This window comes from Myripristis murdjan, chromosome 16, assembly GCF_902150065.1.
Source record: "Myripristis murdjan chromosome 16, fMyrMur1.1, whole genome shotgun sequence".
Classification (NCBI taxonomy): domain Eukaryota; kingdom Metazoa; phylum Chordata; class Actinopteri; order Holocentriformes; family Holocentridae; genus Myripristis; species Myripristis murdjan.
The window spans coordinates 21656741-21684692 of record NC_043995.1 but is presented as its reverse complement, the minus strand read 5'-3'; the positions used below and the strand labels follow the sequence as shown (position 1 = coordinate 21684692).

The 27952-nt window shown below is 42.8% G+C and overlaps 4 protein-coding genes across 8 annotated transcripts; 1 reads left to right on the top strand and 3 right to left on the bottom strand.

Moving 5' to 3' along the window:
* Positions 1–74: 74 nt before the first annotated feature.
* On the bottom strand, positions 75–13009 carry vars1 (valyl-tRNA synthetase 1). Of its 2 annotated transcripts, XM_030072971.1 has the most exons (29): positions 12873–13009; positions 10713–11068; positions 10471–10614; positions 10049–10274; positions 9830–9945; positions 9576–9651; positions 9334–9434; positions 9099–9226; positions 8807–8971; positions 8622–8703; positions 8407–8526; positions 8183–8291; positions 7001–7180; positions 6718–6842; positions 6475–6578; positions 6213–6371; positions 5777–5867; positions 5587–5692; positions 5258–5328; positions 4841–4966; positions 4635–4739; positions 4026–4173; positions 3462–3589; positions 2946–3101; positions 2571–2795; positions 2275–2386; positions 1231–1406; positions 374–523; positions 75–287 (listed from the first exon to the last, which is right to left on the bottom strand). In XM_030072971.1, exons 2-29 carry the CDS (start codon positions 11064–11066, stop codon positions 219–221), a joined length of 3852 nt encoding a protein of 1283 aa, XP_029928831.1. In that variant the 5' UTR covers positions 11067–11068; positions 12873–13009; the 3' UTR covers positions 75–218. The 2 variants fall into 2 exon arrangements, with proteins under 2 accessions (XP_029928831.1, XP_029928832.1); XM_030072972.1 differs by lacking the exons at positions 10049–10274; positions 10471–10614; positions 10713–11068; positions 12873–13009 and having other exon boundaries at positions 9825–9940.
* A 382-nt stretch (positions 13010–13391) lies between these two features.
* LOC115374220 (uncharacterized) lies at positions 13392–24516 on the bottom strand. The gene is made up of 4 exons (XM_030073038.1): positions 24485–24516; positions 16441–16782; positions 14614–15444; positions 13392–14313 (listed from the first exon to the last, which is right to left on the bottom strand). Exons 2-4 carry the CDS (start codon positions 16753–16755, stop codon positions 13798–13800), a joined length of 1662 nt encoding a protein of 553 aa, XP_029928898.1. The 5' UTR covers positions 16756–16782; positions 24485–24516; the 3' UTR covers positions 13392–13797.
* On the bottom strand, positions 18404–23260 carry ino80e (INO80 complex subunit E). Of its 3 annotated transcripts, none has more exons than XM_030073098.1 (8): positions 23182–23260; positions 22732–22814; positions 22570–22640; positions 21414–21466; positions 20959–21052; positions 20293–20413; positions 19850–20032; positions 18404–19279 (listed from the first exon to the last, which is right to left on the bottom strand). In XM_030073098.1, exons 1-8 carry the CDS (start codon positions 23207–23209, stop codon positions 19073–19075), a joined length of 840 nt encoding a protein of 279 aa, XP_029928958.1. In that variant the 5' UTR covers positions 23210–23260; the 3' UTR covers positions 18404–19072. The 3 variants fall into 3 exon arrangements, with proteins under 3 accessions (XP_029928958.1, XP_029928959.1, XP_029928960.1); XM_030073099.1 differs by having other exon boundaries at positions 19850–19978; XM_030073100.1 differs by having other exon boundaries at positions 19850–19948.
* On the top strand, positions 22818–27861 carry LOC115374248 (zinc-binding protein A33). 2 transcript variants are annotated; one of them, XM_030073084.1, is made up of 7 exons: positions 22818–22968; positions 24653–24732; positions 25012–25107; positions 25325–25558; positions 26271–26293; positions 26531–26646; positions 26727–27861. In XM_030073084.1, the coding sequence occupies exons 2-7, from the start codon at positions 24664–24666 to the stop codon at positions 27278–27280; spliced, it is 1092 nt and encodes a 363-aa protein (XP_029928944.1). In that variant the 5' UTR covers positions 22818–22968; positions 24653–24663; the 3' UTR covers positions 27281–27861. The 2 variants fall into 2 exon arrangements, with proteins under 2 accessions (XP_029928944.1, XP_029928945.1); XM_030073085.1 differs by lacking the exon at positions 22818–22968 and adding an exon at positions 24361–24423.
* The last annotated feature ends 91 nt before the right edge of the window (positions 27862–27952 follow it).

Sequence of the window (27952 nt, the reverse complement as noted above, 5' to 3'; positions counted from 1 at the left end):
TTAACAAATTGCACACAGACACAATATACCAGGATGAATAGATTGCACTGGAACAAATCCTTGCCGGAGACAACTGTCTATAATAAGAGCTTTATTCAAGTCCTTCCCTGCTAAGAGCCACTCTGAAAATTAATATGAAAATTAACAATACATTGACAAAAAAAGGAAAACAGATGGATATATTAAGAAATCCTAACATTACATAATTATGGGGAAAGTTACATCATTTTCTTGAAGTTTTCTATGGCTTCTTTTGCCTTCTCCAGTTCAATCTGGCTCTGGCGCAGCTGTAGAGAAAGGGAAATAATTACTGTGTAAAATTGTGTCTAACACTTGGGGAAAACCTGCAAATACGTTTTTTTCTTCTTCCTACCTTCTCAGCATCCAGCTCCTGCACCTTGACTGGCACCTTTTCCTTGTAGTCATTCTTTGCCATCTTCTCTGTCACTTTCTCAATCTGTTTCTCCAAGTCTCCTTTCTTTGTCATCAGCTTAGTCACCTCCTTCTCCACATCAATGAGACCCTGGAGAAATAAAATGTGAATGAGAAAATGGCAGATGAGGCGGATGGAGGCTGAACAGTCGTAACTCACATTACATCTTGCTATTTCCAGTCAGGTAAAAAAAAAAAAAAAAAAAAAAAAGGCAAGAGGGGGGAAAGAAACGAAATAAAACTCAAGGACTGGAGTAGACTTGGGTCAAATAGCATTTTGAAAATAACTACTAGGCCCTGACTGTTTTCTGAAGTACCAGATGGGTCAGGCATTAATATAGTTAGACTACTCAGATAGTATCAGGTAAGCTGTCAGTCATAGTAAGGTATAATAAACTGATATGTAAATATTGAATGAAAAAAAAATACAAATAAATAAATAAATAACCACCGCACACTGAAATAACTACTGTAACTTTATTGGGAGCGTACAACACGTTTTGCCCGTTGCTTCCTCAGGTTGAGCGAATGGGTGAAATGTATTGCTTCCTCATAACTTACAGTAAAGTTATTTCAGTGCGCAGTGGTTAGCTTAACCTAAGATAAGGCTTGCACCTGATTGTAAACAGTGGCTGTGCATGGGAAGTGTAAATATTGAACTTTGATTGTCTGAAGTTTAGCACCCAATGTCGATGGTTTATGTGGCAAATTTAACTCCATGCACACAGTATTAGTCACAGGTCTGGAGTGGACAGACAGCAGGATCCATAGAAAGCAGAGCAGATTGTTGACTCTCACCTTGAGCATAAGGTTGACAGTACATCTGTCAGAGGCAATGGCCACAGCACAGCCTTCTGGGACAGGCTGGCTGGCTGTCAGAGGTATGACGGCCTGAGAGTAAGACAAGGTCTGGATCTGCAGATTGTACTTCTGCACCAGGGCCACTGTCTCTGAGTCTATACACTGGAGGTAGCCTGGGGGGGAAACGGGATATTGGAGGTTAGGTGCTATAAAAAGACCTTAATGACAAGGCACATTACTAGAATTTGTGTCTGGCACCGAAGTGATAAAGGCTTCTTGGCATGAAAACAGTGTGTTTAAGTGGAAGGCTGTAAATGAGATCATGTTAGGGCTGGGCAATATAACAATATTATATTGATATCATGATTAAATGAGATATCCCCTGGGATTTTGTATACTGAAATATGATATGGCAACAGTGTTACTTTTTCCTGGTTTTAAAGGCTGTATTACCAGATGGTCTACAGGTATCAGAGAATAATGCTTTTTAAGACCATTTTTAACTTTTTTTTTTTTTATTTAACATAAGACTGATTTTTAGACAAGTCATCTTTTATTATTCAACTCAGCATTGCTGTTTTATCAGTTTTAGGTAGGAATATGGTCCACTGTTAACTAGCTGTTAGCTTACTACTTTGGTAATATATCCAGGAAACAGAATCCAGAAACAGCTATCTGAATTTAAAACTGTAATAACTCAAGGCCTGATGTTAATACAAGTTGACAGACACAGTGATTACAGTAAAGGGATGCAATTTTCTGAACTCATTAGGCTGTTCTAGCTGTTATTTTCCTCTACCTTCTTGGTCAGAATTTCCTCATTACTAATAATTGTTTATCAAAATCTCCTCTTGTGTGTAAATATAATGACACAAGCACCAGTAGTCATTCCTACAGTATCCATACTGAGGCATTTGTTCAAACATGTGATATATGATTTTGTCCATATCACCCAGCCCTAGATCATGTATGGTCAGACAGAGATCAGGGTCATGTTTTCTTTTTTCCATAACCTCCATGGATTATTTTGTGTCATCTTACAGTCAGCACGAGTCTTGGTCAGGTTGTAATCGGCCCTGAGTGAACGGATCGTCTTGACCACAGTCATTACGAGCTCCATCTGATGGTCCACCTCCTCGCTGTGCCAGCAGAACTATGACAACATGAAAAAAAAAAGATGGAGGAACAACATCACCAAAAACCCAACTGGAAAACATCTGACATCCAAAATAAGTGATGTTTTCACAATTTCCCACTTGGGGCAAAAAATGCATCTGTTTCATCATTTGCATGTAAGTGAGAATTTGCCACCCTCTTTTATGCTTCCCTCTTCTCACCTCATCGGTTTCTGGGTAGGGTGTCACAGAGATGCTGGGGGGATTGTCCTGGGGTCGTCGCCGTGGTAATCTCTGGAAGAGTTCCTCAGTGACAAAAGGCATTATGGGAGCCAGAAGGCGGAGGCCAACCTCCAGACACGTGTAAAGGGTCTGTCTGCACACCAGGGCCTGTCTCTGGCTGGCACTGTCTTCCTCAGCTTTGCTGAACACTGGTTTCACACTCTCCTGCAGAATGTGGAATGTGTTAGATAATGAGTCAATATCACAAGTCAATATCACAAGATTTCATTGAAGTTTTTCCTCATCTGCAAAACCATGAGCTCAGAAAATCCATTCAAGATTAATGCACACAGGCTGATCACACCATTTTCTCACCAAGTAGACGTCACAGAGCTCGTACAGCCAGAAGTTGTAGATGGCCGTGGTGATGGCTGGAAAGTCATAGGCCTGGAAGCCAGCACCGCAGAGAGCCACAGCCGCACTTAGCCTGGACAGAATCCACCTGTCTGACACACTCTCCTCTCCACACAGCTGGGAGGATCGAAGAGGAGAATGAGGTGGTGTTGAGAATTGTAAAAAAAAATATCTGTTAGTAATCTGAGCAGGGCACTGACATGCCCTTGAGCATGGCATTTAAACCCCACCAGGAAAGACTGGTTGGGTTGGCCAGCTCGCAGGTGTGACTGTGCCACTATATGAATACAAAGCAGGACAATTCTGTCAGGCAGCATATGAGAAAAGCAAATGTTGAGATCAATAAAAGGTTAAAAAACAACAACAACAGAAGTTTGCTCAGTCAAAATATGGTGGGGATGTCACTGGATGAATATAAATATGGCCAAATCACTGTGCTCCCTTCCACTATCCCTCAGCCTTTTACCCTGGACTCACCTGGGCTTTCTCTGATGGCACAAAGTTGTCTCCCAGTGTCTTCATGGCAAACTTCACAGCATTCCACAGTTTGTTGCAGAAGTGACGGTAACCCAAGATTCGGTTGACATCCAGGTTGATATCCCTGCCTGGGAGAGACAGAAAGGGATAATCAAGTCACTACTGTTTTAAGGAATTCAAATTCAAATTACTTTATTTGTCCCCAAGGGACAATTTAAAAGGACAAGACAGTAGCTTAAAAGCAAGACAAAAAACACAAACAACAAACAAAAACAGCACACATTGCAACAGACAGCATTCACAGAAAGGCATACAATAGATGCAATAGTTTTGTAAATTATACACTAAATTGGCATTGCAACATTTAACTTTCTTGTAGTGTCCTATATAGTGTCCTATGAGTGTTCTAATTCTCATTTTCCAGTATGGCTGACTAACCGCAGCACTTTGGCATATCTACTGAAGTCAAGGTCGGGATGAAGGCATTTGCCAAGGCCACTGGCCAGTGGAGGCAGAACTGGGAGAAAGTATGAAAAAGAAAAGCAAAAGATAAATGAGTTTCACCTTGGCTGGTGTAGGCACACAGGGCAAACCGGAGAGCGTCTGTGCCACACTCTGGGATGCCGGTGGGGTAGTCTGACTTCTGGCCCTGCTTTGCCTTCTCCACCTCCAATGGATCCAGGTTACTGTCCTTCAACTGAGCATGAAGACCCTGGGGGGAGGAAGGGAAGGTGCAAGGGTAGCGAAAGCAGGAGGAGGGATGTTCATGAGTGAAAGACAAAGATGTTAAGCGTGTTTAACAACTGTCTTTTCAACTTTCAACTTCTTTTTGATGTATTAATTGGACTGCCTGGTCAAAGCTCTCTAAAACACTTGTTAAGAAGGAGCTGCAGCTCAATACAAGACCTTCAGTGCCCTCTAGAGGGCAAGTCTGCTCCGTTTGACTGAGCAGCTCCTCCCAAACTGGTGAAGAGATTGATGGGCTCAATAAAAGCTTGTAGGAGGCAGAAAAAGGTGCTTAATAAAGCTTACATAAGACTATGGGCCTCAAGGGAGCAATGTGCATGTGGTGACCGTGTAAAAGACAACCCAAAGGGGACAGAGGGAAAGAGTGTGTGGGTACTGCACATGTCTGAGTGACTGGGCATGTGTCTAAGCATGGTCATACATTACCTCTAGAGAGATGCCTGTGATGACATCCAGGGGGTCAATGACGTTGCCCAGAGATTTACTCATCTTCCTTCCATGGGCATCCCTCACCACCGCATGCAAATACACCTGTAATAAAACATCACCACTTAGCTCCGTCGGGCTGTTAAAACTAATATATGTTATCATACTGTATTCCATTGTCCTCTTGGCAGTTTCACAGGCCTCACCTCTCTGAAAGGCAGTTTGCCAGTCAGTTTGAGCCCCATCATCACCATGCGGGCAACCCAGAAGAACAGGATGTCATGACCTGTCTCCAGCAGGGTGCCAGGGTAGAACACACTCAAGTCTTGTGTCTAATAAGAGACAAAAGACATCATGTATTATACATAAAAAGTGTAAAAAGGTTACAGCAATGAAGTTTTAACAGATGTTAATATGCAAATGAGACACTGAAAGTGCGTTTAGAAAATTTTTAATTTCATCAGGACATGTTGGGCATATTCCTGTAAGACAATGATCACCAAACTTAGAAATGTTTGAATAGTGTTTCTGTTGAAACTGATTTTCATAAGGCATCAGATCTATTTATAGAGAAGTTCACTGTATGTCACCATGAAGCTGGCTGATCTCTCTTAATGTCTTACCTCATTAGGCCAACCGAAGATGGAGAAGGGGAAAATACCAGAGGAGAACCAAGTGTCCAGAACATCCTCATCTGAAACACAGCAACACAGAATTATGAAAATGAATACATTTGTGTGACTATGGATGGTGGCATGGCATCTAATTTTTCATTTCAATTTTTAAGTTTTATTTAACCAGAAAGATCCAAATGAGATCTGAAATTTCTTTTTCAAGCAAGACCTAACAAAAACAGCAGCAGAGCAGAAAGCGGCAAAATTCACTGATTAGATAACCTTTACTACAGTGGAAGTAATGGAACTGTAAAAACGAATAAGCTGCCAGATCTTACCCTGTCTGAGTGAAATTTTGTCAGCAGACACATTAAAGCGTTTTGCTGCCTTCTGCCTGGCCTCTTCCTCTGTCCTCCCACTCACCCAGTAATGACCATCCACATCCTGAAGGAAAGAAAAACTTTAAGCAAAGAGACTGAGGAATGCATAATGAGAATGTCAAGAGGTTTTATGTGTGTGCCATCTTACTTCTCCTGGTTGCACAGAGGGGTCGTTGACAGTGATGAAGTAAGCAGGGATTCGGTGACCCCACCACAGCTGCCGAGAGATGCACCAATCCCTGGAATAGAGCAGCAGACAGACGGACAAATTATAAAATGGGGCCGCACAATTAAATGTGCAGAATACTCTCTCCCAAGTTTAGTTTCCACAGTTAGTAATAGTAGAATACTGGCATATCGTCAATAATGAGACATCTAATTTAAAAATGCTTACTGTATTTTAAATCTGTCAAAATATTGATACAACAAGCCAAGGTTTGAATAATTTTGAATCATAGAGTAATGACTGTGATCACAGCCTCTAGGAAAATAATAGGCACTGTCATTTTAACCACTACTGTTCAGCTCATGCCTGACTCAGGCATACAGGAATTACCATCAATTAGAAATGAGGAGTTAATCACCTGATATTGTCCATCCAGTTGAACCAGGTCTTCAGGTGGTGATCCGGGATGATTTTGAGCCTTCCTTCCCTCACAGCATCTGCAGCCTCCTTGCCCATGTCTGTGCAGTTCACATACCACTGAGGCTTCAGCAGGGGCTCCACAATGTCCTTGGAGCGACTGATGGGGTAAACACAAACAGGAGCTTAAATGAGCATCTTACAGAGAAGATTTCAAACAAAAATAACTTGCGCTCCACTACTCAAGCACAAACACAACCCACCTGCAGACTGGCACCACCATGGGATTGTCTTTGATCTCTTTGAACTGGCCTCTGTCCTTTAGAGCCTGCAGCACTGCCTTCCTGGCCTCAAAGCGTTTCATACCCTAGGGGGCACGGAAACAACAGTGAAGGATTAAGGAAAAAAAATCATTTTGCAGCGCTTATTACGAAGAAGCATGACTTTTGGTGTCAGAGTACAAATGCACACACTGCAGGGGGACAGATGATTATGAGACACTATACCAGGAAGGGAGGAGGCACGTTAATGAGCAAGCCATTCTCATCCAGGATGTTGATGAAGGCTAGATTGTGTCTCACTCCAACCTCATAGTCATTATGGTCATGGGCTGGGGTTATCTTGACAGCACCTGAACAAGAGGTGGTGGAGAGGGATGAGGAAATAAGAACAGCAGTAATGAGGGCAGTGGCCTGGCTTAACGACTTGTTATGATCATTACTCACTCTCAGCACACTGGTCTAAAAGCACCAACATAAGCAGCTCATCCTCTCCTGCATCCGTGCCTACCTGTTCCAAAATTCATGTCCACAAAGTCGTCGAAGACAATTGGCATCTTGCGATCACAGAAGGGGTGCAGCACTGTTTTTCCCTTCAGGTGCTGATACCTGGGGTCCTCAGGGTGAACCGCTACAGCAGTGTCTCCCAGCATGGTCTCGATACGAGTTGTGGCCACGATCACCTCCTCATCTAAAAGACAGAAAAATGTGTTATCAATATTCCAAATTTAATGTTGTGCTCCCACGAGCCATATAATTTTAAGAGATCAAAGCATTCCCCTCCATCAAAAATATGGAAACTGTTATTCATGCCTGCATTACCACTGGCCTAGATTACTGTAATTCCCTGTTCACAAGGATTGAGTTTAAAGTCCCCTGCCTACCTTCAGCTTGTACAAAATGCAGCTGCCAGGCTTCTAACGGGCGCTCAAAAGTGGAAGCATATTTCACTGATGGTGGCATCGCTCTACTGGTTATCTGTTAACTTTTAGAGATGATTTTAAGATCTTAGATTACATTTAAAGCTCTAACGCGTTTGGCAACCAGTTACATTTGTGATTTTTTTCACTCCATATATACCATCTCACTCGTTAAAATCCTCAGATGCTGCTGTGCTGCTTGTTCAAAAGGTCGAGGCTATAAAACAAGGGTGACTGTGCCTTGACTGTTGGGGCCCCTAAACATTGAAATACATCAGCTGAGATCATCAGGTTCGCTGAATCACTTTTATAGGCTTGCCTTTTATAATGTCTCTGACTGTTTTTACTGTTCCGCTATTTCCCCCTATTTTATTAAATACTTCATTCATGTATCCTCCTCTGTTCTGGTTTTGTTAGGTTGTTTTAGGTTTTTTGTCTAAGAGGCACTTTGTAAACCCTGTAATAGAAAAGTGCTATATAAAAAAGGTTTATTATATATTATTATTATTATTGTCAAAGGTGTGGATTGATGTAGAATCCCAATACAGATGTCAGGGGAATAATGTTCCAACCCACAACTGGTGACTATAGAAGACATTAGGGCATTATAAATCTACAGGATCATCAGACAGGCAGCATCATTCATTACCGACCTAATCTCCATCTTACAGGGTTAAGTGTGTGAGTGCGGGTAATGTGAAGAAATTATTACGCAAGTGGCCCAAAGGGATAGTTCCTGAGAACATTTGTATTCTGTCCTTGCATTCAATTACCTGATCCATCTATCTTGTAGGCAAAAGACACCAGCACACCAAACTCCACTTTCTCCTTGTATCCAGGCACAGGCAACAGAGTCCTGCCAGTCAGCTCCTTCTTATCCACCTGGAAACCAAACAACAGTAAAGACTCATCTATCAGTGGCAAATTAGGTGTATTAAACTTATAAACTTATCACAGGGTTATCAGTGGTCTATGCATGAATGTAGAATACACTAACCTCGATATCAGAGATGGCGGAGTTGAGGGTGCAGGACCAGTTGACCAGCCTCTTGCTCCTGTAAATCACTCCCTCATCATGCATACGGATAAAGGCCTCTTGGACTGCATAGGAAAGTTTCTGGATAGAAAAAACATATAGTCATGAGAACAACAAATATATATATTCAGACTTTGTTCAAATAGAGATAGAATTCAGAGAGTTCAGATCCTCACAGGGTCCATGGTGAAGCAGGCTCTGTCCCAGTCCAATGAGGACCCAAGCTTCTTCAGCTGGTGGTAGATACGGTCTCCCTTCCTGAAAAACAAATGAGCTATGTTACGACTGCGTCTTTATTCCAGTTCTTCCCTCTGATTTTTCATTTTTCACATCACTTCTCCACTTAACTTCCCCCACTCACTCATTCTTCCACTTCCAGACTTCCTGGATGAAGTTTTCCCTGCCCAGGTCGTGGCGGCTCATACCCCTCTCCCTCATCAGCTTTTTCTCCACTACCACCTGGGTGGCGATACCGGCGTGGTCACAGCCAGGGTTCCACAGTGTGGTCTCACCTCGCATCCTATGCCTAGACAGACAGAAGAAAACATAAAACTTCCAGACCTTGAATAAAGGGATGGACTGAAATCCTATGTGTTGAGTCTTACTAAAAAATAGGAATTTCAGGTTATTACAATCAGTCCAATTTTAATTACCATCTGGTCAGACAATCCTGAATAGCATTGGTGAGAGCATGACCCAAGTGAAGAGATCCAGTCACATTAGGTGGAGGGATACACATCATGAAGATGCCACGAGGGTTCGGCTCACTGATACTCTTCCTCTGCAAAACATAGGGCATGGAGCCAGATTAACATATTATTGCTGACTGTACTGAACAACTGAAAATATGACATTTTCCAGTGAGTTGATACAACAGAACTGCCATACCCCATACTCGGGTTTGAAGAATCCCTGCTTCTCCCACCATGGATACCAGGCAGCCTCTACATACTGGGGACTGTAGGAGTCAGGAAGCGGGCTGATGACATCTGACACCAAAATAAGGAGACAAACAGATGAACAGAAACACCCTAAACATAAAAAAGGCCAAGGCTAAACTTGTAATCATAAAGTGTTTACCCATGTTACAAAGGAGGTAACACAAACTTCCAACCACACTAATTAAGCACCTTTTTTGTCCCCGGGCGGGGTAGGGATGCTGTATGTGATCACTCCCAGCTCCTTCTTCTCAGGTTTGGCTTTTTTCTGAGATAAAGAACAGAACATACCTGTTGAGCCAGCACAACAGGAAGGAAAATAGACTAAAATCTATAGCTAAAAGGCAACAGTGCTGGTATCTGTACCACTAATATATTTTTTTAAGTTGCACCAAAATCTCATAAAAAAAAAAAAAAAATAGGCTACTGAAGCCTAGTAACTTTACCTCTGTTGGTCCCTGCTTCTTTTTCATCTCCTCCATTTCCTTCTTCTGCTGGAATTTTTCCATCTTTTCTCTCTTCTTTGCCTCCTTCTTCAGCTGGGCTTCTGTCTTTGGTGGGCCTGAATGAGAAAAGATCCCCAAAATGACGATACTGTAGACACTCAATATTTACTCAAAAACGTAACACTCCTGAACGGTGACGTCCATAAATGAGAATCTGACCGTTGGCGGCGGCATCAGCAGCAGGACTGGCATTAGCAGCATTGGCATTAGCAGCATTGGCATTAGCAGCATTGGCATTAGCAGCGTTTGCCCTCGGTGTAACAGGCACCATCTTCTCACACAAGGTGGTCTTCCCCAGGACCTTGAGGAACTGCGGCTGGTTGATGCAGGTTGTGAACCACCTGGTGACGTTGGTCAAGACCTTTCTATCGGGTGGTTCCAATGCCTAACAAGAAAAAGAGTAACAAACGTAAGGAAAAAAAGCACAGTCAAAGGCTGACGTGCAGCAAAGACTGCTCAAGACAACGCAGTTCTGCATTGTTGAGGTAAGCTGAGGTAAAAGACTCAGAGATAAAAATCAACTACGTCGACAAACAGGTATGACAAGAAGACGTACAAAAACAAAGTGAACCAATACGTACATATTTAAATGGCAGGAGGACAGCCATTGCTACAGCCATATCAGCCAGGGTAACGCTCTCTCCCACCAGGAAGGTTCTAGGTTCAAGAGCCTGGTCAAGAACCTTCAGAACACGCATCATTTCCACACGAGAACTCTGCTGGAGCTGAGTGAGGAAGCACAGCAAACAGTGTCACAGAATGAAACCCAGCGAGAATAAATGAGATGCGTTTAGATGTGTGCATTTGGCTTCCCCTCCCTCACCTTCTTATCCACCCCCATCATCCCCATCAGTGGGAAGACCACGGCGCAGCACACAGGGGTGAGCTCATTGTCTGCAAAGCTGAGCCACTGCCACACCTGGCTCTGCTGCTTGGCATCCACACCAGCCCTCTTTCCCTGTGACGCCAAATACCAGGCCACAGCGTTGGCCCCACTCAGGACACTGTCACCATCCCGAGTGCCCAGCAGCAGGGTGGGTCTGGAGCGGGCATTCAGTGACGCGGGGGGGTCCTCTGTGACGGTCCGGGGACGGGACGTGGGGCAAAACTCAGCAGCTATGAGAGCTAGAAGGCTCCTGAAGTCATCAGGGTGAGGGGACACGAAGAGAGAGGCCATCCCTGGTGGAGAACAATAACTGATTGAATGATTGATGATGATTTACATGGCATTACAGTCGCTGAGGACAATCCTCCGTGCTCGATACCAAGGTACTTCAGCGTAAATTTGATCTGGGATTGCAGTCCTCATTTAACTTTAGGACTGACTGACACAACAACAAGTATTTCATTCTGACCCTATTTAAAATGTGGAAACCTGTATCTCCAGTTTGACGGTATGTGCACATAGTCACTGTTCAGAACATGGTTAAGGTTAGAGACAATGTTAGGGTGGGGATACTGGCGAGTGTATATGCTTTTTGTGTAACCTTGCTTTTACTGGTGAACATATTATATGCAAAAACAGATAAATAGTATTCCTGCACAAAATGAACCCGACTGCTGTATGTAATACTGCCCTAGCTCTGTTAAACCTAAAGCAACCTGAACTTTAATTAATGTTATCAGTAACAGCTGTGTTTGCCCCATTAGTCCAGTCATTTTAGGCCAAAATTGGGGTCAACCTAGGACAAATTGCAAGAGAAGCAAACTCAACTGATTTTGTATCCTCAGTTTGTCCTGAGTGAGGGAAAAAAGTCCCAAAGAATCCAATTGGTGGAAAGTTTTGACAATCACCTATTTATGACCATATAATACCAAAAAACACTGTTTTTAACACACAGGGGAAATGGGTTCAACATTTTACTTTCAGATATCACTATAAAAATTCACAAGTTGATTACACACACAAAGACAAGAAAAAAAGTCAATGACAAGTTCTTTGGATTATTATGTTTACACATGCATATCACACATTAGCGCATATCAAATCAGATAATGTGTGATATGCATGTGTAAACAAAATAATTCAAAGAACTTGTCATTGACTTTTTTTCTTGTCTTTGTGTGTGTAATCAACTTGTGAATTTTTATAGTGATATCTGAAAGTAAAATGTTGAACCCCTTTCCCCTGTGTGTTAAAAACAGTGTTTTTTGTTAATATGTGGTCATAAATAGGTGATTTTCAAAACTGTCCACCAATGGGATTTCTTGAGACTTTTTTCCCCTCACTCAGGACAAACCGAGGATACAAAATCAGTTGAGTTTGCTTCTCTTGCAATTTGTCCTAGGTTTTTTCATAAAATGACTGGACTACATGTTCAAATTCAAGTTCAAGTTTAATTTTGCAGTCTCAAAGGGCTTTACATGCCCACAGGTTTACAACAAACAAAGAGGACGACAGCCCCCTGACTTAATCCTCACGGCTTGCAAGTAAAAGCACACACACAAAAAAAAAAAAAACTCAGGTGCAACAGGGAAAAAATGGAAGAAATATTGAAAAGGACCACAGACAAAGGAGAGGCTTTCATAACCTGACAGCTGTACACTACCATTTCATGTCAAAAAAATGGCTGCTGTGAAAACGGACTACTGGAGAAGAGCGAGCTATACTTACAAAATAAAAATAGCAGTTACGGCTATAATTATAAGTATCACCAAAGTAAGTGTGTGCTGTGAATGCGGCTGTAGAGAGCTGTGTTAGCTGGCTAGCAAGGTGGCTCTTTACCCTTTAAAATTGCTGTCTAGCACCTGTCAAAGCACTGCAAGCTGACAGGAGGACGAGGCAAACAAGCTGAGCTGATTATTCGCACAAGTCCAAACTTTGACGAGTTGCTGCTAGCCGCGTTAGCTAAATGAATGAGGCGCTTCGGCTCACCCGCCCGCAGCCGTTCACCTCGTTAATGCAACTCTCGTAATAATCTCGGCGGAATACAGCACTTCTTACTGCAGCGTTTTGTAAAAAAAAAAAAAAAGCTTGCCGTACCTTTGAATGAAACAGAAAGAGACGTCAGCTTGTGCTAGCATACAAGGAAGACCCACATGAGTCCACTCCGCCACTCCGCCGTCTGACGCAACGGAGGCAACGTGTTCCGGTTTCAGGGATCCGCTGATGTGGTGCTTCCGCCACACCGAGGAAGTCCCAAAAATTACGATTAAAAACAATAATAATAATAATAATAATAATAATAACAGTAGTAGTAATAGTAATTGCCATTTTTTATTATCTACTGTATATACTTTTAATTTTAATTTTTAATTTTATTTTTTTGTTTTTATTGATGATGCTGCTGCAACGTGTGAATTTCCCAGTCTGGGATCAATAAAGTATACCTATCTATCTATCCTATCCTATCTATCTATCTATCTATCTATCTATCTATCTATCTTATGTTTAACCTCGGTAAATTAATCTAAGACAGTCCAACAAAAGAGACTGTAAAAATGGTCTTGATTTAATTAGGAAAAACATTTCCATAGGACAAACAAAACACAAAAGACGAAATGTACACAAGCCAGCGTTCTCTTTTAATGAAACATACAGAGGCAAACATTCATTATACAAGAGCAGTTGCTCTCCCAAAAACCTTGTATGAGAAAACTGAACTTAAGCACACTGTTTTCAATTTACAGTCGGGTTCCTTGTGTCAAAAATTTAAAAAAAAAAAAAAAAAAAAAAAAAAAAAAAGCCTAAGCTACTTTTCACAAAGGTGTGAATGATGTGATTCACTCGGTTTCAAAGAAAAAGCAGTAATCTCTCTAGACAACAGCTAAGGCATCATGTCAGTAGTGTCTATCAAATTCATAATTGTTTTTCTTTCATCTTCTCAATCCCATTTAGTGAAGAAGTTTGCAAAAGAAAACCAGGAATAATGTGCAAAAGTCCCATCAAATCTGGATTCTTGCCCCAATCAGTCTGACTCGTGGCCAAAAGCCTCCCTCACTGCACCAATAAGCATCTCAATGGTCCCCATTACAAACCCCCCTCCCATTCTAAATACATTCCCCACCCCATTTCCACTTCTCCACACCAGCTTTCCCAACCCTCCACCCACAGCTTGCGCCTGACCCCCAATTTCAGACACCACTGTGCCTACATAGCCCTCACTATGCTCCCACAGCCTCCCTCCAAACAGTTTGGTCACCCACCAAGCATTATCTGCTGCACCACCAAATATCCCCACTGTGTCACTGGCCAGGGTTCCCACACCAGTGACACCAGTTTGGCAGCTGGCCATCAGGGCTCCCAGCATGGAGGAGGTGCAGTGGTACATGCCAGAGAAGCAGGTGTCCCCAATGCCCAGCAGCATGTCCACAGCGGAGCCGGCCCAAGACACCAGGTCAGAGGTCATGAGGTGGAGCAGGGAGAAGGTGTCCCCAGGTAGCGCACAGAGAACTCCCAGGTCCTCCTGAAGTACATATGTCACCTGAAGCAAAATGACAGGAGAGACAAAAGGGATGATTATAATAAAACAACAGACAGGGAATGCATTGTACTTCAGATTTAAAGCCTCCCACGGTCACTTGTCATCCTAGTGACTGAAATAAAGACTCAAGGACTCAATCAAAGACAGTCACAGACACACATAAAGCTGTTTCTTTCAGCAAAATGACCTCACTCAATGTTGGCGTATTTTTTTGTGCTTGTTTTAATTGCTTTAAGCGGTGTCCTTGTTGTTGCATTGCTTAAAAATAAAACTCAAAACAAAGGATTTGACCAGCATCACCTGTCCAGGTAACTGCGTGATGGTGTTGACCACGGGGCAGAGTGGAGCCGTGAGGAGGGAGAAGGTGGTGGAGATGATGTAGACCACGATGCTGCTGGAGTTTGTGTCTGACTCCAGAGCAGCCGCAGTCTCATAGCCATCTGATGACTGAGGGTACTCTGATGTCACTTCCTGTGCTGAAGTCTCCTGTGTGACATCGGCAACTTGAGCCTCCTCTGGCTGAGCATCCAGGCTGGATACCCGCTCGGCAGCGACTGACGCCTCCCTGCTCTCCTCAGCATTGTCATCTGAATTCTGACTGGTGGTATCTGAACCCACCTGTTCCCCTGCTGTGTCTGGAGCTGTAGTGTCTGAATCCACCTTTACTAAATTTCCAGAGAATTCGTCACTAAGAGGCCCCGTTACGCCTCCCTCAGTCTTGCCGCCTGCTGCTCCACAGCCCCCAGAGAACAGCTCTGTCGCTCCAAGCATCTCCTCCAGCTCGTTCACACTAACCTCCCTCTCCTCTTCCCCTGTCTCTTTGATTAACCCCACACTGAAGCCGCCCTCCCCCTCTGAGACAGCACAGCACACTGCAGACCACAGCAACTTTGACTCGCATTCCTCCTCTCCATCTCCTGCAGGCCCGAGTCCTGCCGTCCCGGTCAGGATATAGAGATCACCCCCCGCAGCGCTGCACTGTGGAATGATGTTTGACGAGACCAGCGTTGTGACTGTTGAGTCCCAGAGGTGCAGAGGGGAGTCTGCAGGGGAGACGAGCTCAGAGGCACTTCCACTTCCTCTGAGTAGAGCTGGCACCAGAACTTGAAAGCCATCTTCTTCTTTCACTGTCTGGAAGAAAAGCAGAGACAAAAAAACAGATTGTTCAAACACAAAAATCTAAATCAAAACAGCTACACCAAACTGTATTAACTTATTGGTTGTTTAGCAATCATTTTAAATACTTAATACTGCATTGTCATTGCTTAAGCAGACAAGTTCCTAGCTCATTACAAAGGTTTCCATACATTACACAATATATTTAGGCTGATGGCAATTTGTGCAAACTATACTAGCCTTATTTCACCAAAATTATGAAACCACCAGTCTTTCATATTTATGTAAGGGAGTGCAGGAGTTTTGCTAAAGGTCGAGTCTTGAGCAACAATTTCCAGCCGTCTCATGGTTTGTTGACTATTGTACAGTCTTGTTTTTTAAAGTCTTGTTTCATGTTGCTTATGTTTTTAACATGTGTATATTTGTGTAAGTTTAGCTCTTGCAGCTGCTTTTGAATATTTTTTTTTAGACTTTTTTTCTGCTTGCGGTTGTTTTGAAATCTCTCACCTTGCTAAACACTTTGTGTTTATTGCTTGAAAAATGCTCTACAAATAAAATGATTATATATTATCATTATACATTGTGACATAACACTGTCACAAGCATGGCATCATAGCTGTCACGAACATGAACGGATATTTTTGATGATTGTCATTAAGTGTCATTCAGTCAAATGTCACCTTCGCTTCAAAGCTGACTTTGCAAAAAATATTCATTAATGTTTATGTCACACTTATGACTGTGTGACATGAGTGTCTTATGAGCACAGGTTCAAATAAAATCTTACCCATCTTTGCTTTTATTCTGTATATATTACAATTTCAAATATAGGGGTTTTTGGTCAGCTACCAGCACTGATTGTTTACAATGTTTGCTGCTTGCACTGCAGACCTACACTCAAGCTGCATAAGCTCTGTAACCCCAGTCTGTGAGGTTACATCTGATGGCACATCACATCATCCCTCTGCAGATAATAACCAGTTTTTAACAGCATGATAGATGTGTTCTTACCACGAGCTCCTCTCCCTCCTCTCCCCCTCTCTGTGTCCATCCATGGCTAAGATGGAAGGCAGAGTAGACAGCTGTGTCACAGGTCGGACTGTACAGAGTGGCAAGCGCCTGTCCCCCGGGCAGACTGTGGCAGAGCGGCCGCAGCAGTGGCCCTGCAGAGGCTCCCCGAGGGGGCGTCTGTCTGTAGAAGCAGTGGCTGCAGAGGGAGAAGCCTGGCTCTGAGTTGTCCTCAGCTGGAAGAGACAGGCCGAGGCCCAGCACTGCCAGCAGCCAGCCGGCCACAGCAGCTGCATTGACAGCAGCAGGACACAGCATGGTGGTGGTGAGCTCAGCAACTCCCCCCTCTCACTGTCTCCAGCACACACGCCCAGCGAGAGGTAGAGGCTTATAAATTATCCAGAGGTTTCCGTATTTAGATGGAAAAGATAATGGTGGCCCAGGTTGGCAAGCTCTGCTGATGGTTTGTTGTCTTTCTCACTCGCTTCTTGATCTCTGTCCCAATATGTCTCCAGTCATGCCTGTCTTCTTTTAATGTCAACTCCAATCTGAAGGAGTGAATGTGGGTTGCAGGCACAATCTTTCTTGTTCCTTCATTTCCCTTTCCCTGACAACCTCACCCCCTCTGTCAGTCCCTCCCTCTTTCACTCTGCCTCTGGCTGTGCCTCAACGTTACCCCTCCCTCTCTGTGTTTCTGTAGTTACACCTTTAACGCCCTTTGCTGTTAGGTACACAAGCCAAACCCATATCCATTAAGAGCTGCCAATTACCTGTAAGTCTGCATTCCCAAACAATGCCCTTTCAGCATGGGTTATCATTTGATTGACAACCTCAGTGTTTCATTATTCCTGTTAGGGCACACTCCTTCTCTTTAAGTGCTGACTTAGTATTATATCAAGTCAAGTATTTGCATGGAAGCATTTAATCCAGCTGAAATCATGCGGCTTCTCACAAATATTAACCTGGTGCAGAATGGGCTTGTTGTATGTGGCAACTGACCTCTAAATGTAATGATGTGGTCAAAATATAGGAGTCTCTTCATGAAACCCTCATTAAAGTTTAATCCTTGTAATGTCAAAGTCATGGGTCATAGTCTCACCCTGGAGAGCAGTGGATCTTGAAACGTAACGTCCTAGGCAAAAAGCAATCCCTTTCATGGTCTGAGGAGTGCGGCTGTCTTCTTAAGTATCACAAATATGCCTGTTGGGACATGAAGTCTTGCACTGGAGAGTTATTTTCAAAATCGTTATGAAACAGAAAGAGAAATTGGCATCAAATCTCAAAGGCTTGTCTGTGAAAGCACCAGAGGAAAAAAAAAAAAACTTCTCTCTTTTTGACCTTTGAAAGTGGTGGAATCCAGCCAGGCTGCCTTCATGTTGCTTAAGACTTATGGCCAACATGAGCCAAGTGTGCTTCTGGGCTCTCTGTCAAGGATGGTATGATGGTATGAAGAGGCATAAACCAAGAAAGTCATGCACAAATCAAGTCGTGTATGCTTGCCGGTCATAATGTTGTTGCTACTTGTGCTTGGTGACAAATTTCAAATTTCCATATTTCTTTATCATCCAGGTGGACAATAAAGATCAATTTTATTCTATAACAACCACAAATGCCTTTTGTGACTTTTCTCTTTCAAATGTTTATATTAGTACATGTTCTTATTACACACTGCATATTTGCAGTAGGCAGACACACACAGAGTAGAGCATACCTCGGTGACTGAGTGTGGCTTTGGTATGAGAGCTTCAGGGTGTGATGCTCTGGGTGTGGCTGTGAACAAATCTCACACTATAAACTGCTTTCAAGCATTCCCACTGTTGTTTGAGAACCAAAAACTGCAATATAAAAGACAAATGCACAAGAACCCTAGAAACAATTGTTATAATGACTTCTGCAGCATGTATATACATAATGTACCTGTATATGTAAAAACATCCCTTTTAAGCTTTAAACAAGAATAAGCTTAGTCAGCTGAAATGTTGAATTTTAATTTGCTTCTTTGTGAGTACAAATAAAATAACTGTTTTAAAAAGTATTGATTTCAGCAATTATTAAAAAAACAACCAAAAAAACACCAACATAATTCCAAATGACAGCCATATCTCCTAAATCGTCAAAGGAAAGTACAGGTAAGATTTTAACCTTCAGGACATCTCTATACCAGAACAGTCCTTCACTAATATTTCTTCAGTACTAAATCTGGCATGGAAGTTAGACACCAAAGGAAAACACGTAATCAAATTCTCTTCAAGATGGACATGCATTGTTCGAGTCACACAGTTTGTGCATAGCTAAGCCAAAAAGACAATTAGCAGGTACCTGGAAAACTGTGACTGCCAAAATATTCAAATATCTTACAGAAACAGTGCTTTCCTAACAACCTGACAAATAGTATTTTGCTGCTAAACAAATTATCAACATAATTATGAAATGCCCTATTTCTCTGGGATATTGTTTTGGAAGTGACATTGCAGTTAAGCAACAGTCCACAGGGGGGAGCTTGGCTTTGCTTTTTAAATTATGGAATGGGTCACTGAACACAAAAACACATACAATCACGTATTTTTGCTCACAAATACACGGACACAAATACCGCAGCGCCACACATAAATACATCTGAACACGAACACTCGGATCACTCATTGGGGATATCAATGACTAACTCAGCCTCATCTCCCTCCCCCCTGTCTTCATCCCCTCTGTCGCTGTCTCCGTCGCTCTCCCCCTCCTCCTCAGCAGCGTCTCCACTGAGCATCTGTCTGGGAACCCAGCTGAATGGGCCGCTGGCTGCCGGGGTGGTTGCAGGGGTTGATGGGTAATTAGTTGTCATTGGGGCCACAACCTGTGCGAAGCAAGACAGAGAAGTTAGGAAAGAAAGGGAGGACAAAAACATGATGGAGAAAGAAGGGTACAGGTCAGTGGTTGCAACATAGATCTGCCCAGTAAGTCAAGCTAGAGCATGCGGCATGTCCATTAACTGAAGGACTTGCTTACTAGTGAATTTCAAATGACTTAGTGGACATTTTTTTTGCAACATCAGTGTATTGGAAATGCCATTACTCTGGGGTAGATTGCAAAAAATCACTAAAACACTGTCCAGAAAGAGGTGTATTAAAATAAGCATAAACGTTTGGTTTGCAGTATGATGAATTTATGATATTACGACATTTTTTTGCCTGCATGCCTTCAGTAACAAACAACACATTATCAACACTTCACTATTTACCACAAGGACTATGTGTACTGAATCAATTCACTGTGATCCTGGCATGTATATGGTGACTGTAGTATACAACTATCTATTAAACGTACATGGCATATCCACATACAGGTTTTAAGAAAGGGGTGTGTGTGTAAGACTGTGCAACATATTCTATTCACTAAGCGTCTTTCTCCCCTCTTCCTCTCTCACCTTCCCCGATGGCTCTTTCTTGTTTTTAGGGTTCTTTGTTTTTCTCTCTCTCTTCACTCGTTCAGCAGAAGGAGCCAAATACTCTGGTGGGAAGGGCATCTGCCCAACACGCACACAGGCCCCAGTTGCCAATTGTCCACGCAAACACACATGCACACAGGCATAGGCAATTTTCACAAAGACATACACACACAAACACAAAATCACACAAACATACACACAAGAATGTACAAAGACAGTGCAAGGACAATGAAGCCATTGTAACCAACAAAAGAAAGAAAACAAAGGAAGAGAAAAAAAAGACTTGTGAATAAAATGACAAAATAATCGAATCATATAAATAATGCCAACTTAAAACAGGGATTATGTGTGCTGATGGGGAGATGATAATGGCAACAATGTTACTGTTTCTGGACATCCTATAAAGGAGGACGACTACTCACTGTGTTGAGGTACGGCCCAGAGCCTGATGACTGCAGGGGGTTTACACCAGGACGGGGCAGCAGAGAGAGATGTGGGGATGATGATGATGAAGGAAGGCTCGCACCAGGACTACTCCTTCGCCTGATATGACACACAAAACATCTTATGAAAGCCTTTCTTGGGTGCAAAAACTTTCAGCATGTGCAAAATCAAGGGAATAAATTCAAGATTAGTCAAACAAATTGCTGATGATATTGAACAATGCTGAGGTTTTTGTACACCTTAAAGGTTTAAAGAAATCTGGGCCTAAAAGTATTGCGCTTCTTTAATGACAGAAGTGTTGAGCTTCTATCATTACAAATTTGTTTTTTTTTTTTTCCCCCATATCTCTGACCCGGTTGGTTTTCTAATTTTATTTTTACTTTAAATCTTTTGCATGGAAGGGGGAGCAGCAAAATAAGAATTTCTTTGTACAGTATGACCATCTGATTTATGGTACGCATGCCAATAAAACTCTCTTGAATCTCTTGAAATTCTGGGTCAAATAAAATGAAAATCCTCAAACCTTGAAGCCCAACCAGGACAGGAACTGATGAAATTACTGAACTATCCTACGCCTGGGCTAGAGGGCAGTGTTTATTGTTGGGCCTATCCTCTGTATTATTGTGATGAAATGTCCAACTTACTTCTTTCCTCCGTCTCTTTCTCTTTCTCTTTCCCTCTCCCTCTCCCTGGGGCCTTCTCCTTCACTGTTTTCTGAGGAAGCTGTTGCATCTGAATCTGGGACAGAGGACAAGGAATACTAGTCTGATAATAAAGTAGACAGGCTTTGACACTTCAGTGACTACACATTTCTTAAGAAACATACACATGCCAAAGTAATTAGTAAAGCAATGAAATTTCTGCACTTATTAAAAGTGCCTAAAGGATGAGATGCCATAATTGGTAAAAAGTAAACAGTATTTCCTTTTAGTCACTGGTAATAAGATAAAAACTATTAGATTTGTTTTGGATTTTTTTTTTTTTTTCACTCATTTGTCTAGTTGTCTATGATGAACATGTATGATGAATGTGACTGTTTTGTTGTTTTGTTCCACACTGCACCTTGGGACAAAAAAAGTGTTTTTGAATGAATAACTACCTGATGAGTCTTCGTCTACCCTCTCATACTGTAACAGTCTGTCCAGGAGGAAGCTGGAAAAGAAGTGAGTATATTTGTTATTCACTCTAGCTTGCATAATATAATGATTAAATATTTAGATATAGTCATTATTGTTCCGCAGAAAATTTGTTTTCATAGCCTGTACAAAACACAGAGGCATAGCCATACTGTAACATACAGATATACATAGAGATACATAAGCAAATAACCTTCAATCCTCCTCATGTCCCAACACATAAGCACGTATGACACACACACACACACACACACACACACACACACACACACACACACACACACACACACACATATATATAAGCCTGGGTCCACACTGGGTCAGCGAGGTTTTCTCCATCTTATAGTCCTGTCTCTACGGCAGGGTTGCCAAGTCCGCGATTTTTCCGCCAAATTGGGCTACTTTTTAAGTGTTGCCGCGCGTAACAAATTTTGTCCGCGGGTTGGGCTTGGGCAGACATGAATAAAGATTCATATTTTGAATGAGCAATGTTTATGCCCAAATCTTGTCAAACTGACTCCGGGCCAGATCAGCATATAAACTATCCACATATGTCACATGCTCCACAGACAAATAATATGCCAATGCTGTGTGAGGCCACTCAGCACATGTCCAATCACATCATCAGCACCACTCGTGCCCAGTGCCTGTCAGCTGAAGTATGGTATCCCATATTATATTTTAAGTTCTGATATACTGTAAAATAAAGAGGTGAAAGAACTGTTTCGCCTTTAATGTTTATGCAATTATAGCAACGCTATTGGACTTTAAAAGCAACATATATGGATTTTTATGGGCATATTTTGAGTTCTGGTATTGGGCTGATTTTTGGGGCCTTTTTATACCAGTTTGGGCGGGTTTTGGGCTGGTTTTGAGTTGCTGTTTCGCTGCTTTTGTCTCACAGATCTGGCAACCCTGCTCTACGGCCTGGTGGCAGTATTGTACAATGTGGGCTGAGGGGGTGATTGGAGTCATTTATTATTGAGAATGTGTGCGTGTGTGTGTGTGTGTGTGTGTGTGTGAGCATGTGATGGCCCTGTCCTTCATGTCTGACAGACTGGGTGTGGGGGAGTGGATGATGTTGGAGGCAGCCTGTGTGATCCTGCTCAGCTTGTCTACCTTTTGTCCCTGGAGACTTTGAGCAGTTTCCTCTGCGCCCTTCTGAGCTCCTCCTGGAAACACTCCTGCTCCTGAACGAAAAGACACACACTCACTTCAATATAGATTAAACAAGAGCCACGTCGTTATTGTAAAACACTCGAACAACAGAATTTTACTTACGTAGACCAGAAATTTTAATTTTCGTTTGAGGTTTTTGTATTTCCGCTTGTAGTCGACCTCTACGTCCGCTTGGCCGTTCATTTCTGAAATGCAACACAGGAGAAAGTAAACCGTTGTACGTCAAATTTACTGATAAACGACGCTAAAGTTATTTAAAATTAGAGTGTAAGCAGTCGACGAGATACATTTTGACAGCGAAGGTTGAATATGCCATGATACGGACTGCAAACTGATTATGTGAGTTATAGTTGGTCGACCTCATTGAATTTCATTTGAAATATTAGCTAACGCTGTTAGCCGGACGTTAGCGACACACATCCGCATAGCAACGACGCAGGGCACGCCGGAGCTGCACTGTTTTCCAGTCAGGGTTCAACAAGTTGCTGTGAATTATAATAGGCATTTATGGTTTTAAAACTCTTTGCATTAAGTGAGTAAACATTAATGTACCTCTTGCTTGGGTCTGCCTGTGCGACATGATGTTGTTTACGTCGGTGACGTCATTTTCATGCGTCGCGGTGGGTGGATCGTGATGGCACGTGAGCTGGGGAGGGGGAGGAAGGGGGGAATAAGTGTGTGTGTGTGTGTGTGTGTGTGTGTGTGTGTGTGTGTGTGTGTGTGTGATCTATAATAAAAATGTGCTTGTATTGTCGCCTGTATGAGTGTATAATAGATCAGTGGACCATGGGGTGGGGCACATAGAGAATACAGCGAAAACTGTAAATAATGGGGTTTTGAACATGGAAGTTATTCAGGTCTGAGAATGAAATCTTTGACTCGAAAGCAACATTTGATAGAGGGAAATAGAGAGCTGGGGTTGTAAATCACTGCTATGAATTATTATTGGTGGCAGGAATGTCTGCCTGTGGCAAAAGGCTACAGTGTTTTCAATCAGTATGGCTGATTTATGCATCCTCCTTTAAGTGTCCTATCCACCCACCGCAGAGCCTTCTGTAGTGCACTGAGTTTGCAGCCCAACCTGCGCAGAGTGCAGTCACTTGCCAGGACCCTGCGCCATGAATTATAGATGAGGAACATTCTCAGAGATGAGTAATGCTGCAACCATTTGCCAGACCGTGTGCATGTGTGTGTGTGCAGGGCACAGAATAGAAACAAATCTGAAGAGAAAAACAGAAAGAATTAAGTCTCATGTGGTTGGACAGTAGCAAGGGGTAGGACTTCATGTACTTTTAGCCACGGCGAGAGGAAAAATGCTGACTGTACGTTTCAGGCCAGACCTCCACTCTGGAGATAATGTAAGACACAGCGGGATGCAGCCAGCCAAACAGCATCCTTTAATGTAATTACCAAAGCATTGTAATATCTCATAGCCGCTGCCCTGCATCCTCCCAGGCTTGAGACATTAATAAACTATTTTTACAAAAATAAACAGCTCTGCATTCCTTCCAGGCAGAACAATCCCATATGAAACACAATATCTGACTGACTGGCTGTTTCTCTCCCCTGCCAGATTCGTCTTTGTTTCCAAAGACACTGGCAGACAGAAATAGACTCTTCTGTGTCTGCTGCCATAAATCGCTGCTGCCAGCCAGCCCCCCTGGCAGCCACAGCCCTCCACCTCTCTGCGTCTCTTCTCCGTCTGCTAATGAATCCATATATTCTCCAGCCAAGCAGTGGGCAGTGACCTGCACTTGTCAACATATTTTTTTCTGGATAATTTTCTGCTTGGATGTACGTTTGGGTCTCTCTGTTGCTTTGATAGTGCTGGCCTGGCATGTGTGCTGGTGTGTACTCTCTCTCTCTCTCTCTCTCTCTCTCTCTCTCTCTCTCTCTCTCTCCCTCTCTCTCTCTCTCTCTCTCTCTCTCTCTTAAATGTCCTACCCTTCGTCCCTCCTTTTAACTCCTTACTTTATTTATTGCACTTCATCCTAAGTCCTCTGTTTCTTTCTTATCATGTTAGGAAAAAGTGGAATGTACAAAAATCACATACAAGATACCAACAACAACAACTGCAATAAAAGCCGTCTCGCTGATCAAAAGGTAAGCGTCACGTTTTATGGTTTCCACCTTGTACGAGTCGTGCCTGAGGCAAAAACAGGAGCTGACACACCATGAGGTGAAGCACGTTTTCTCTCACGGTTTGATTTGACATTCCAGTCAAGATTATAGGTCACAGGCAAAGAAATTCAGTTTGCACTATGTTAAATTTCTTTCTTTGTATTCGTTTTCCACTTTTCCTGTGTCTTATCGGTCATGTATGTTTTATGTGTGCGTGTGTGTATATCTGTGTGTGTGTGTGTGTGTGTGTGTACATTACAGGAGAAGCTTATCCAGGCTATTAAAAGAATCAAGCATGAGTTAGATGAGTGCAGGGAGGCGGAGAGAGAGACATACACAGAGTCACTTGAAGTAGAGGTACTTGCTTTATTAACCATTTTCATTTTCCATAGAAACTTAATATGGGCTTGTTTTGGTAATAAATGTTTGAGTATATATTCATAAGTATTCTGTTGAAAGTCAATTAGAAAAATTCTGTAATTGCAACATGTGCACATATTTACATACTACATAATTTGACAAACAACCAAACAAAGTTGACAATTTTATATGTTGTTTATCTCCAATCTTTCAGAGCAGGTTTGAGGATCTGGAGCGAGAAATCAGAGCCGAGTTCCAGAACCTCCATCGCTTCCTGGACGAGGAGGAGTGTATGGACCTGGAACGACTGAAGAAAGAAAGGCAGAAACAAGTGAAGCTGCTGAAGGAGAGGGAGAAGAAGATTGCAGAGCAGGGCAGAGACCTGGAGAGAGCCATCTCTGTGCTCAACAGCAAACTGACTGAGGACGACAGCCCTAAACTGCTCAAAGTGAGCCAGCTTTTGTTGTAATCGCTGAAAAAGAAATGTTAACACACAACAGATGTAAAATCAGATTGCTTTCAGCTTGAATACAGTCATCCTAAAGCTCAGGTGCTGTAAATGTGGAGTTAGGCTGAGCTCAGACAGCTGAGATGAGCGAGAAGAAAAAAAGGTGACAGGGAATGGTTTGGAGTCTCTCCATAGAACATACTGGACACTTGTTTGCACAACAGCAACATGTGGGTTTATCCAGGGTCAAAGTCAGTATTCCCTGGGCGCAGGACAAAACTTCCCTTGCCTCACTTGTGACTCGTGAAAATAACTGTCTATAATTGGTCCTTTTGCTCGGACCCTTTGGGCTCAGTTCTGCTGGCAGCTGAGGGTGGCACTGCAGCTTTATCGCAGAGAGACACAAGTCCAGGCTTGCAAAGCAATCCTGTTAGCTGTTCTGTTGCTCTCTGTTGGCAGTGATTTGATCAATTACAGACACTCAGAGCCTAAACAGTTTTCTCAGGCAACAACACGAGACAGTTGACACTTAAGAATGGACTGGGCAGATAAAGTCCAAACTAAAACTTAATGATTATGATTTTAAAAATAAATAACGAAATAAACATTTGTTTCTAGTTTTGCGTGCATATGTTAACTTATTTTAAAGTAAAATGTTTTTTTTAACCATCAAAATGGCAACTTATTTTCCCAATTCCTTCTTTCATTGCAGGAAATTCAAGATCTCATAAAGAGGCAGGTTTTTTTTCTAGTTTTTTTTTTTTTTTTTTCACAAACTAACTGTATTTTGCTGTCTTCCCTATTTTCCCCCTAACTCATCAATCATCAATATGCATGTCTGGCATTTCCTCCCATTTCTGCACATCAATCTATCTCCATAATCCTTCCCCTGGCATATCCACCAGGTCTTATCCTTCTGCTATCCATCATTACACTCCTCCCCTATCTGCACTGTCCCCTCTGCCCACGCAGGTCTCAGGTCAGCTTCGTCCTCCCGGCAGAGGTGGACACAGAGGTGCGCTCTGGCAAGTTTGTGGGCCCCATCCAGTACAGGATTTGGAAACACATGAAAAGCTGCCTCTACCCAAGTATGCTCATATATGTCAGCCGATACAACAAATGCATCACAACAAGAAACCTCACTATACTCCTTACTGTCCATTTACAGATATAACATCAGTGACTTTTGACCCTGACACAGCCCACCCTAACCTCACCCTGTCGCCCTCCTGCACCTCGGTCTGGTTTGAAGAGGACAAAGAAGTAGGGGCGTGCCAGCCCAACCCACGAAGGTTTCACTACTATTACTGTGTGATGGGGCACCAGGGCTTCACCACAGGGCGACATTACTGGGAGGTGGAGGTGGGCCGAAAGACAGCATGGAGGCTGGGCGTTGTACGAGACGACGTCCACAGAGGGGAGATGGCTTCCTCTGGCACATCTAATGGCCTCTGGACCCTGGCGCTGAAGAAAGGGGCCATCATGGCCTGCACTGACCCAAAGCCCACCAGGATCAATGTGTCTACCAACCTTGTTCGCATTGGAGTCTTCTTAGACTGTGACAAAGAGGAAGTGTCCTTCTATAATGCTGTTACCATGGCGCCGCTCTTCACTTTCAGCATGGATACGGTCTTGGTTCCTCTGTTCCCCTTCTATAACCCATGTGATGCAGATGATGGGAAGAACGCTGGGCCGATTAAAATTTTTAACCCCTCGCTATGATGATGAACTCCTCTCACCTGCTTGAATATTGTTGGTCAGTAGTGATTACCGATTCATTATTGATTAACTTGTTCATTTTATATTGACTGACTATTTTGTAGCCGAAAGTGAGGTTCTAGAGTAAGTGTTCTCGCCAAAAAAACACAACAGTTATTGTAACCACAGTTGATTTGACCTGTATTTTTAGTGTACATCCTCTGTCTAATCTTTACTGTGAGTTTATTTGCATGCCTTATATGTGAATAAAAATACTGCATTAAATTTGGACTTTGGAGAGAAGAATGGGATGATTGGAGCAAATTTTGAAACTGACGCATGAATCCGTCTGCAGTGTTATGAGTGAAAGAGCGCAGAAAAACAACGCATGGAGAAGGCTGTTCAAGTATACAGTGTCACGGGACAGCTATGTGGACAGCCTGCTGCTTCAGAGGTCCACAGCAGGTGTTAACTCCATTACGTTACCTTTGGCCTATCTATAAATACCCCTTTTGTGCCTGCTCTGCTTTGACACGTCCAGGCGTGGCTATGGGAGCTGTGCACGAGACAAGAAGGAAGTAGGATTAAAGGGACCCAGGGCCTGACTGGTTGATAAAGTGCAGAGTGACACTCAGAGCACAAATGATGGGTGACACTGAGTGAGACGAGTGACTAAGGCTAAGAGACAGTTTTGTC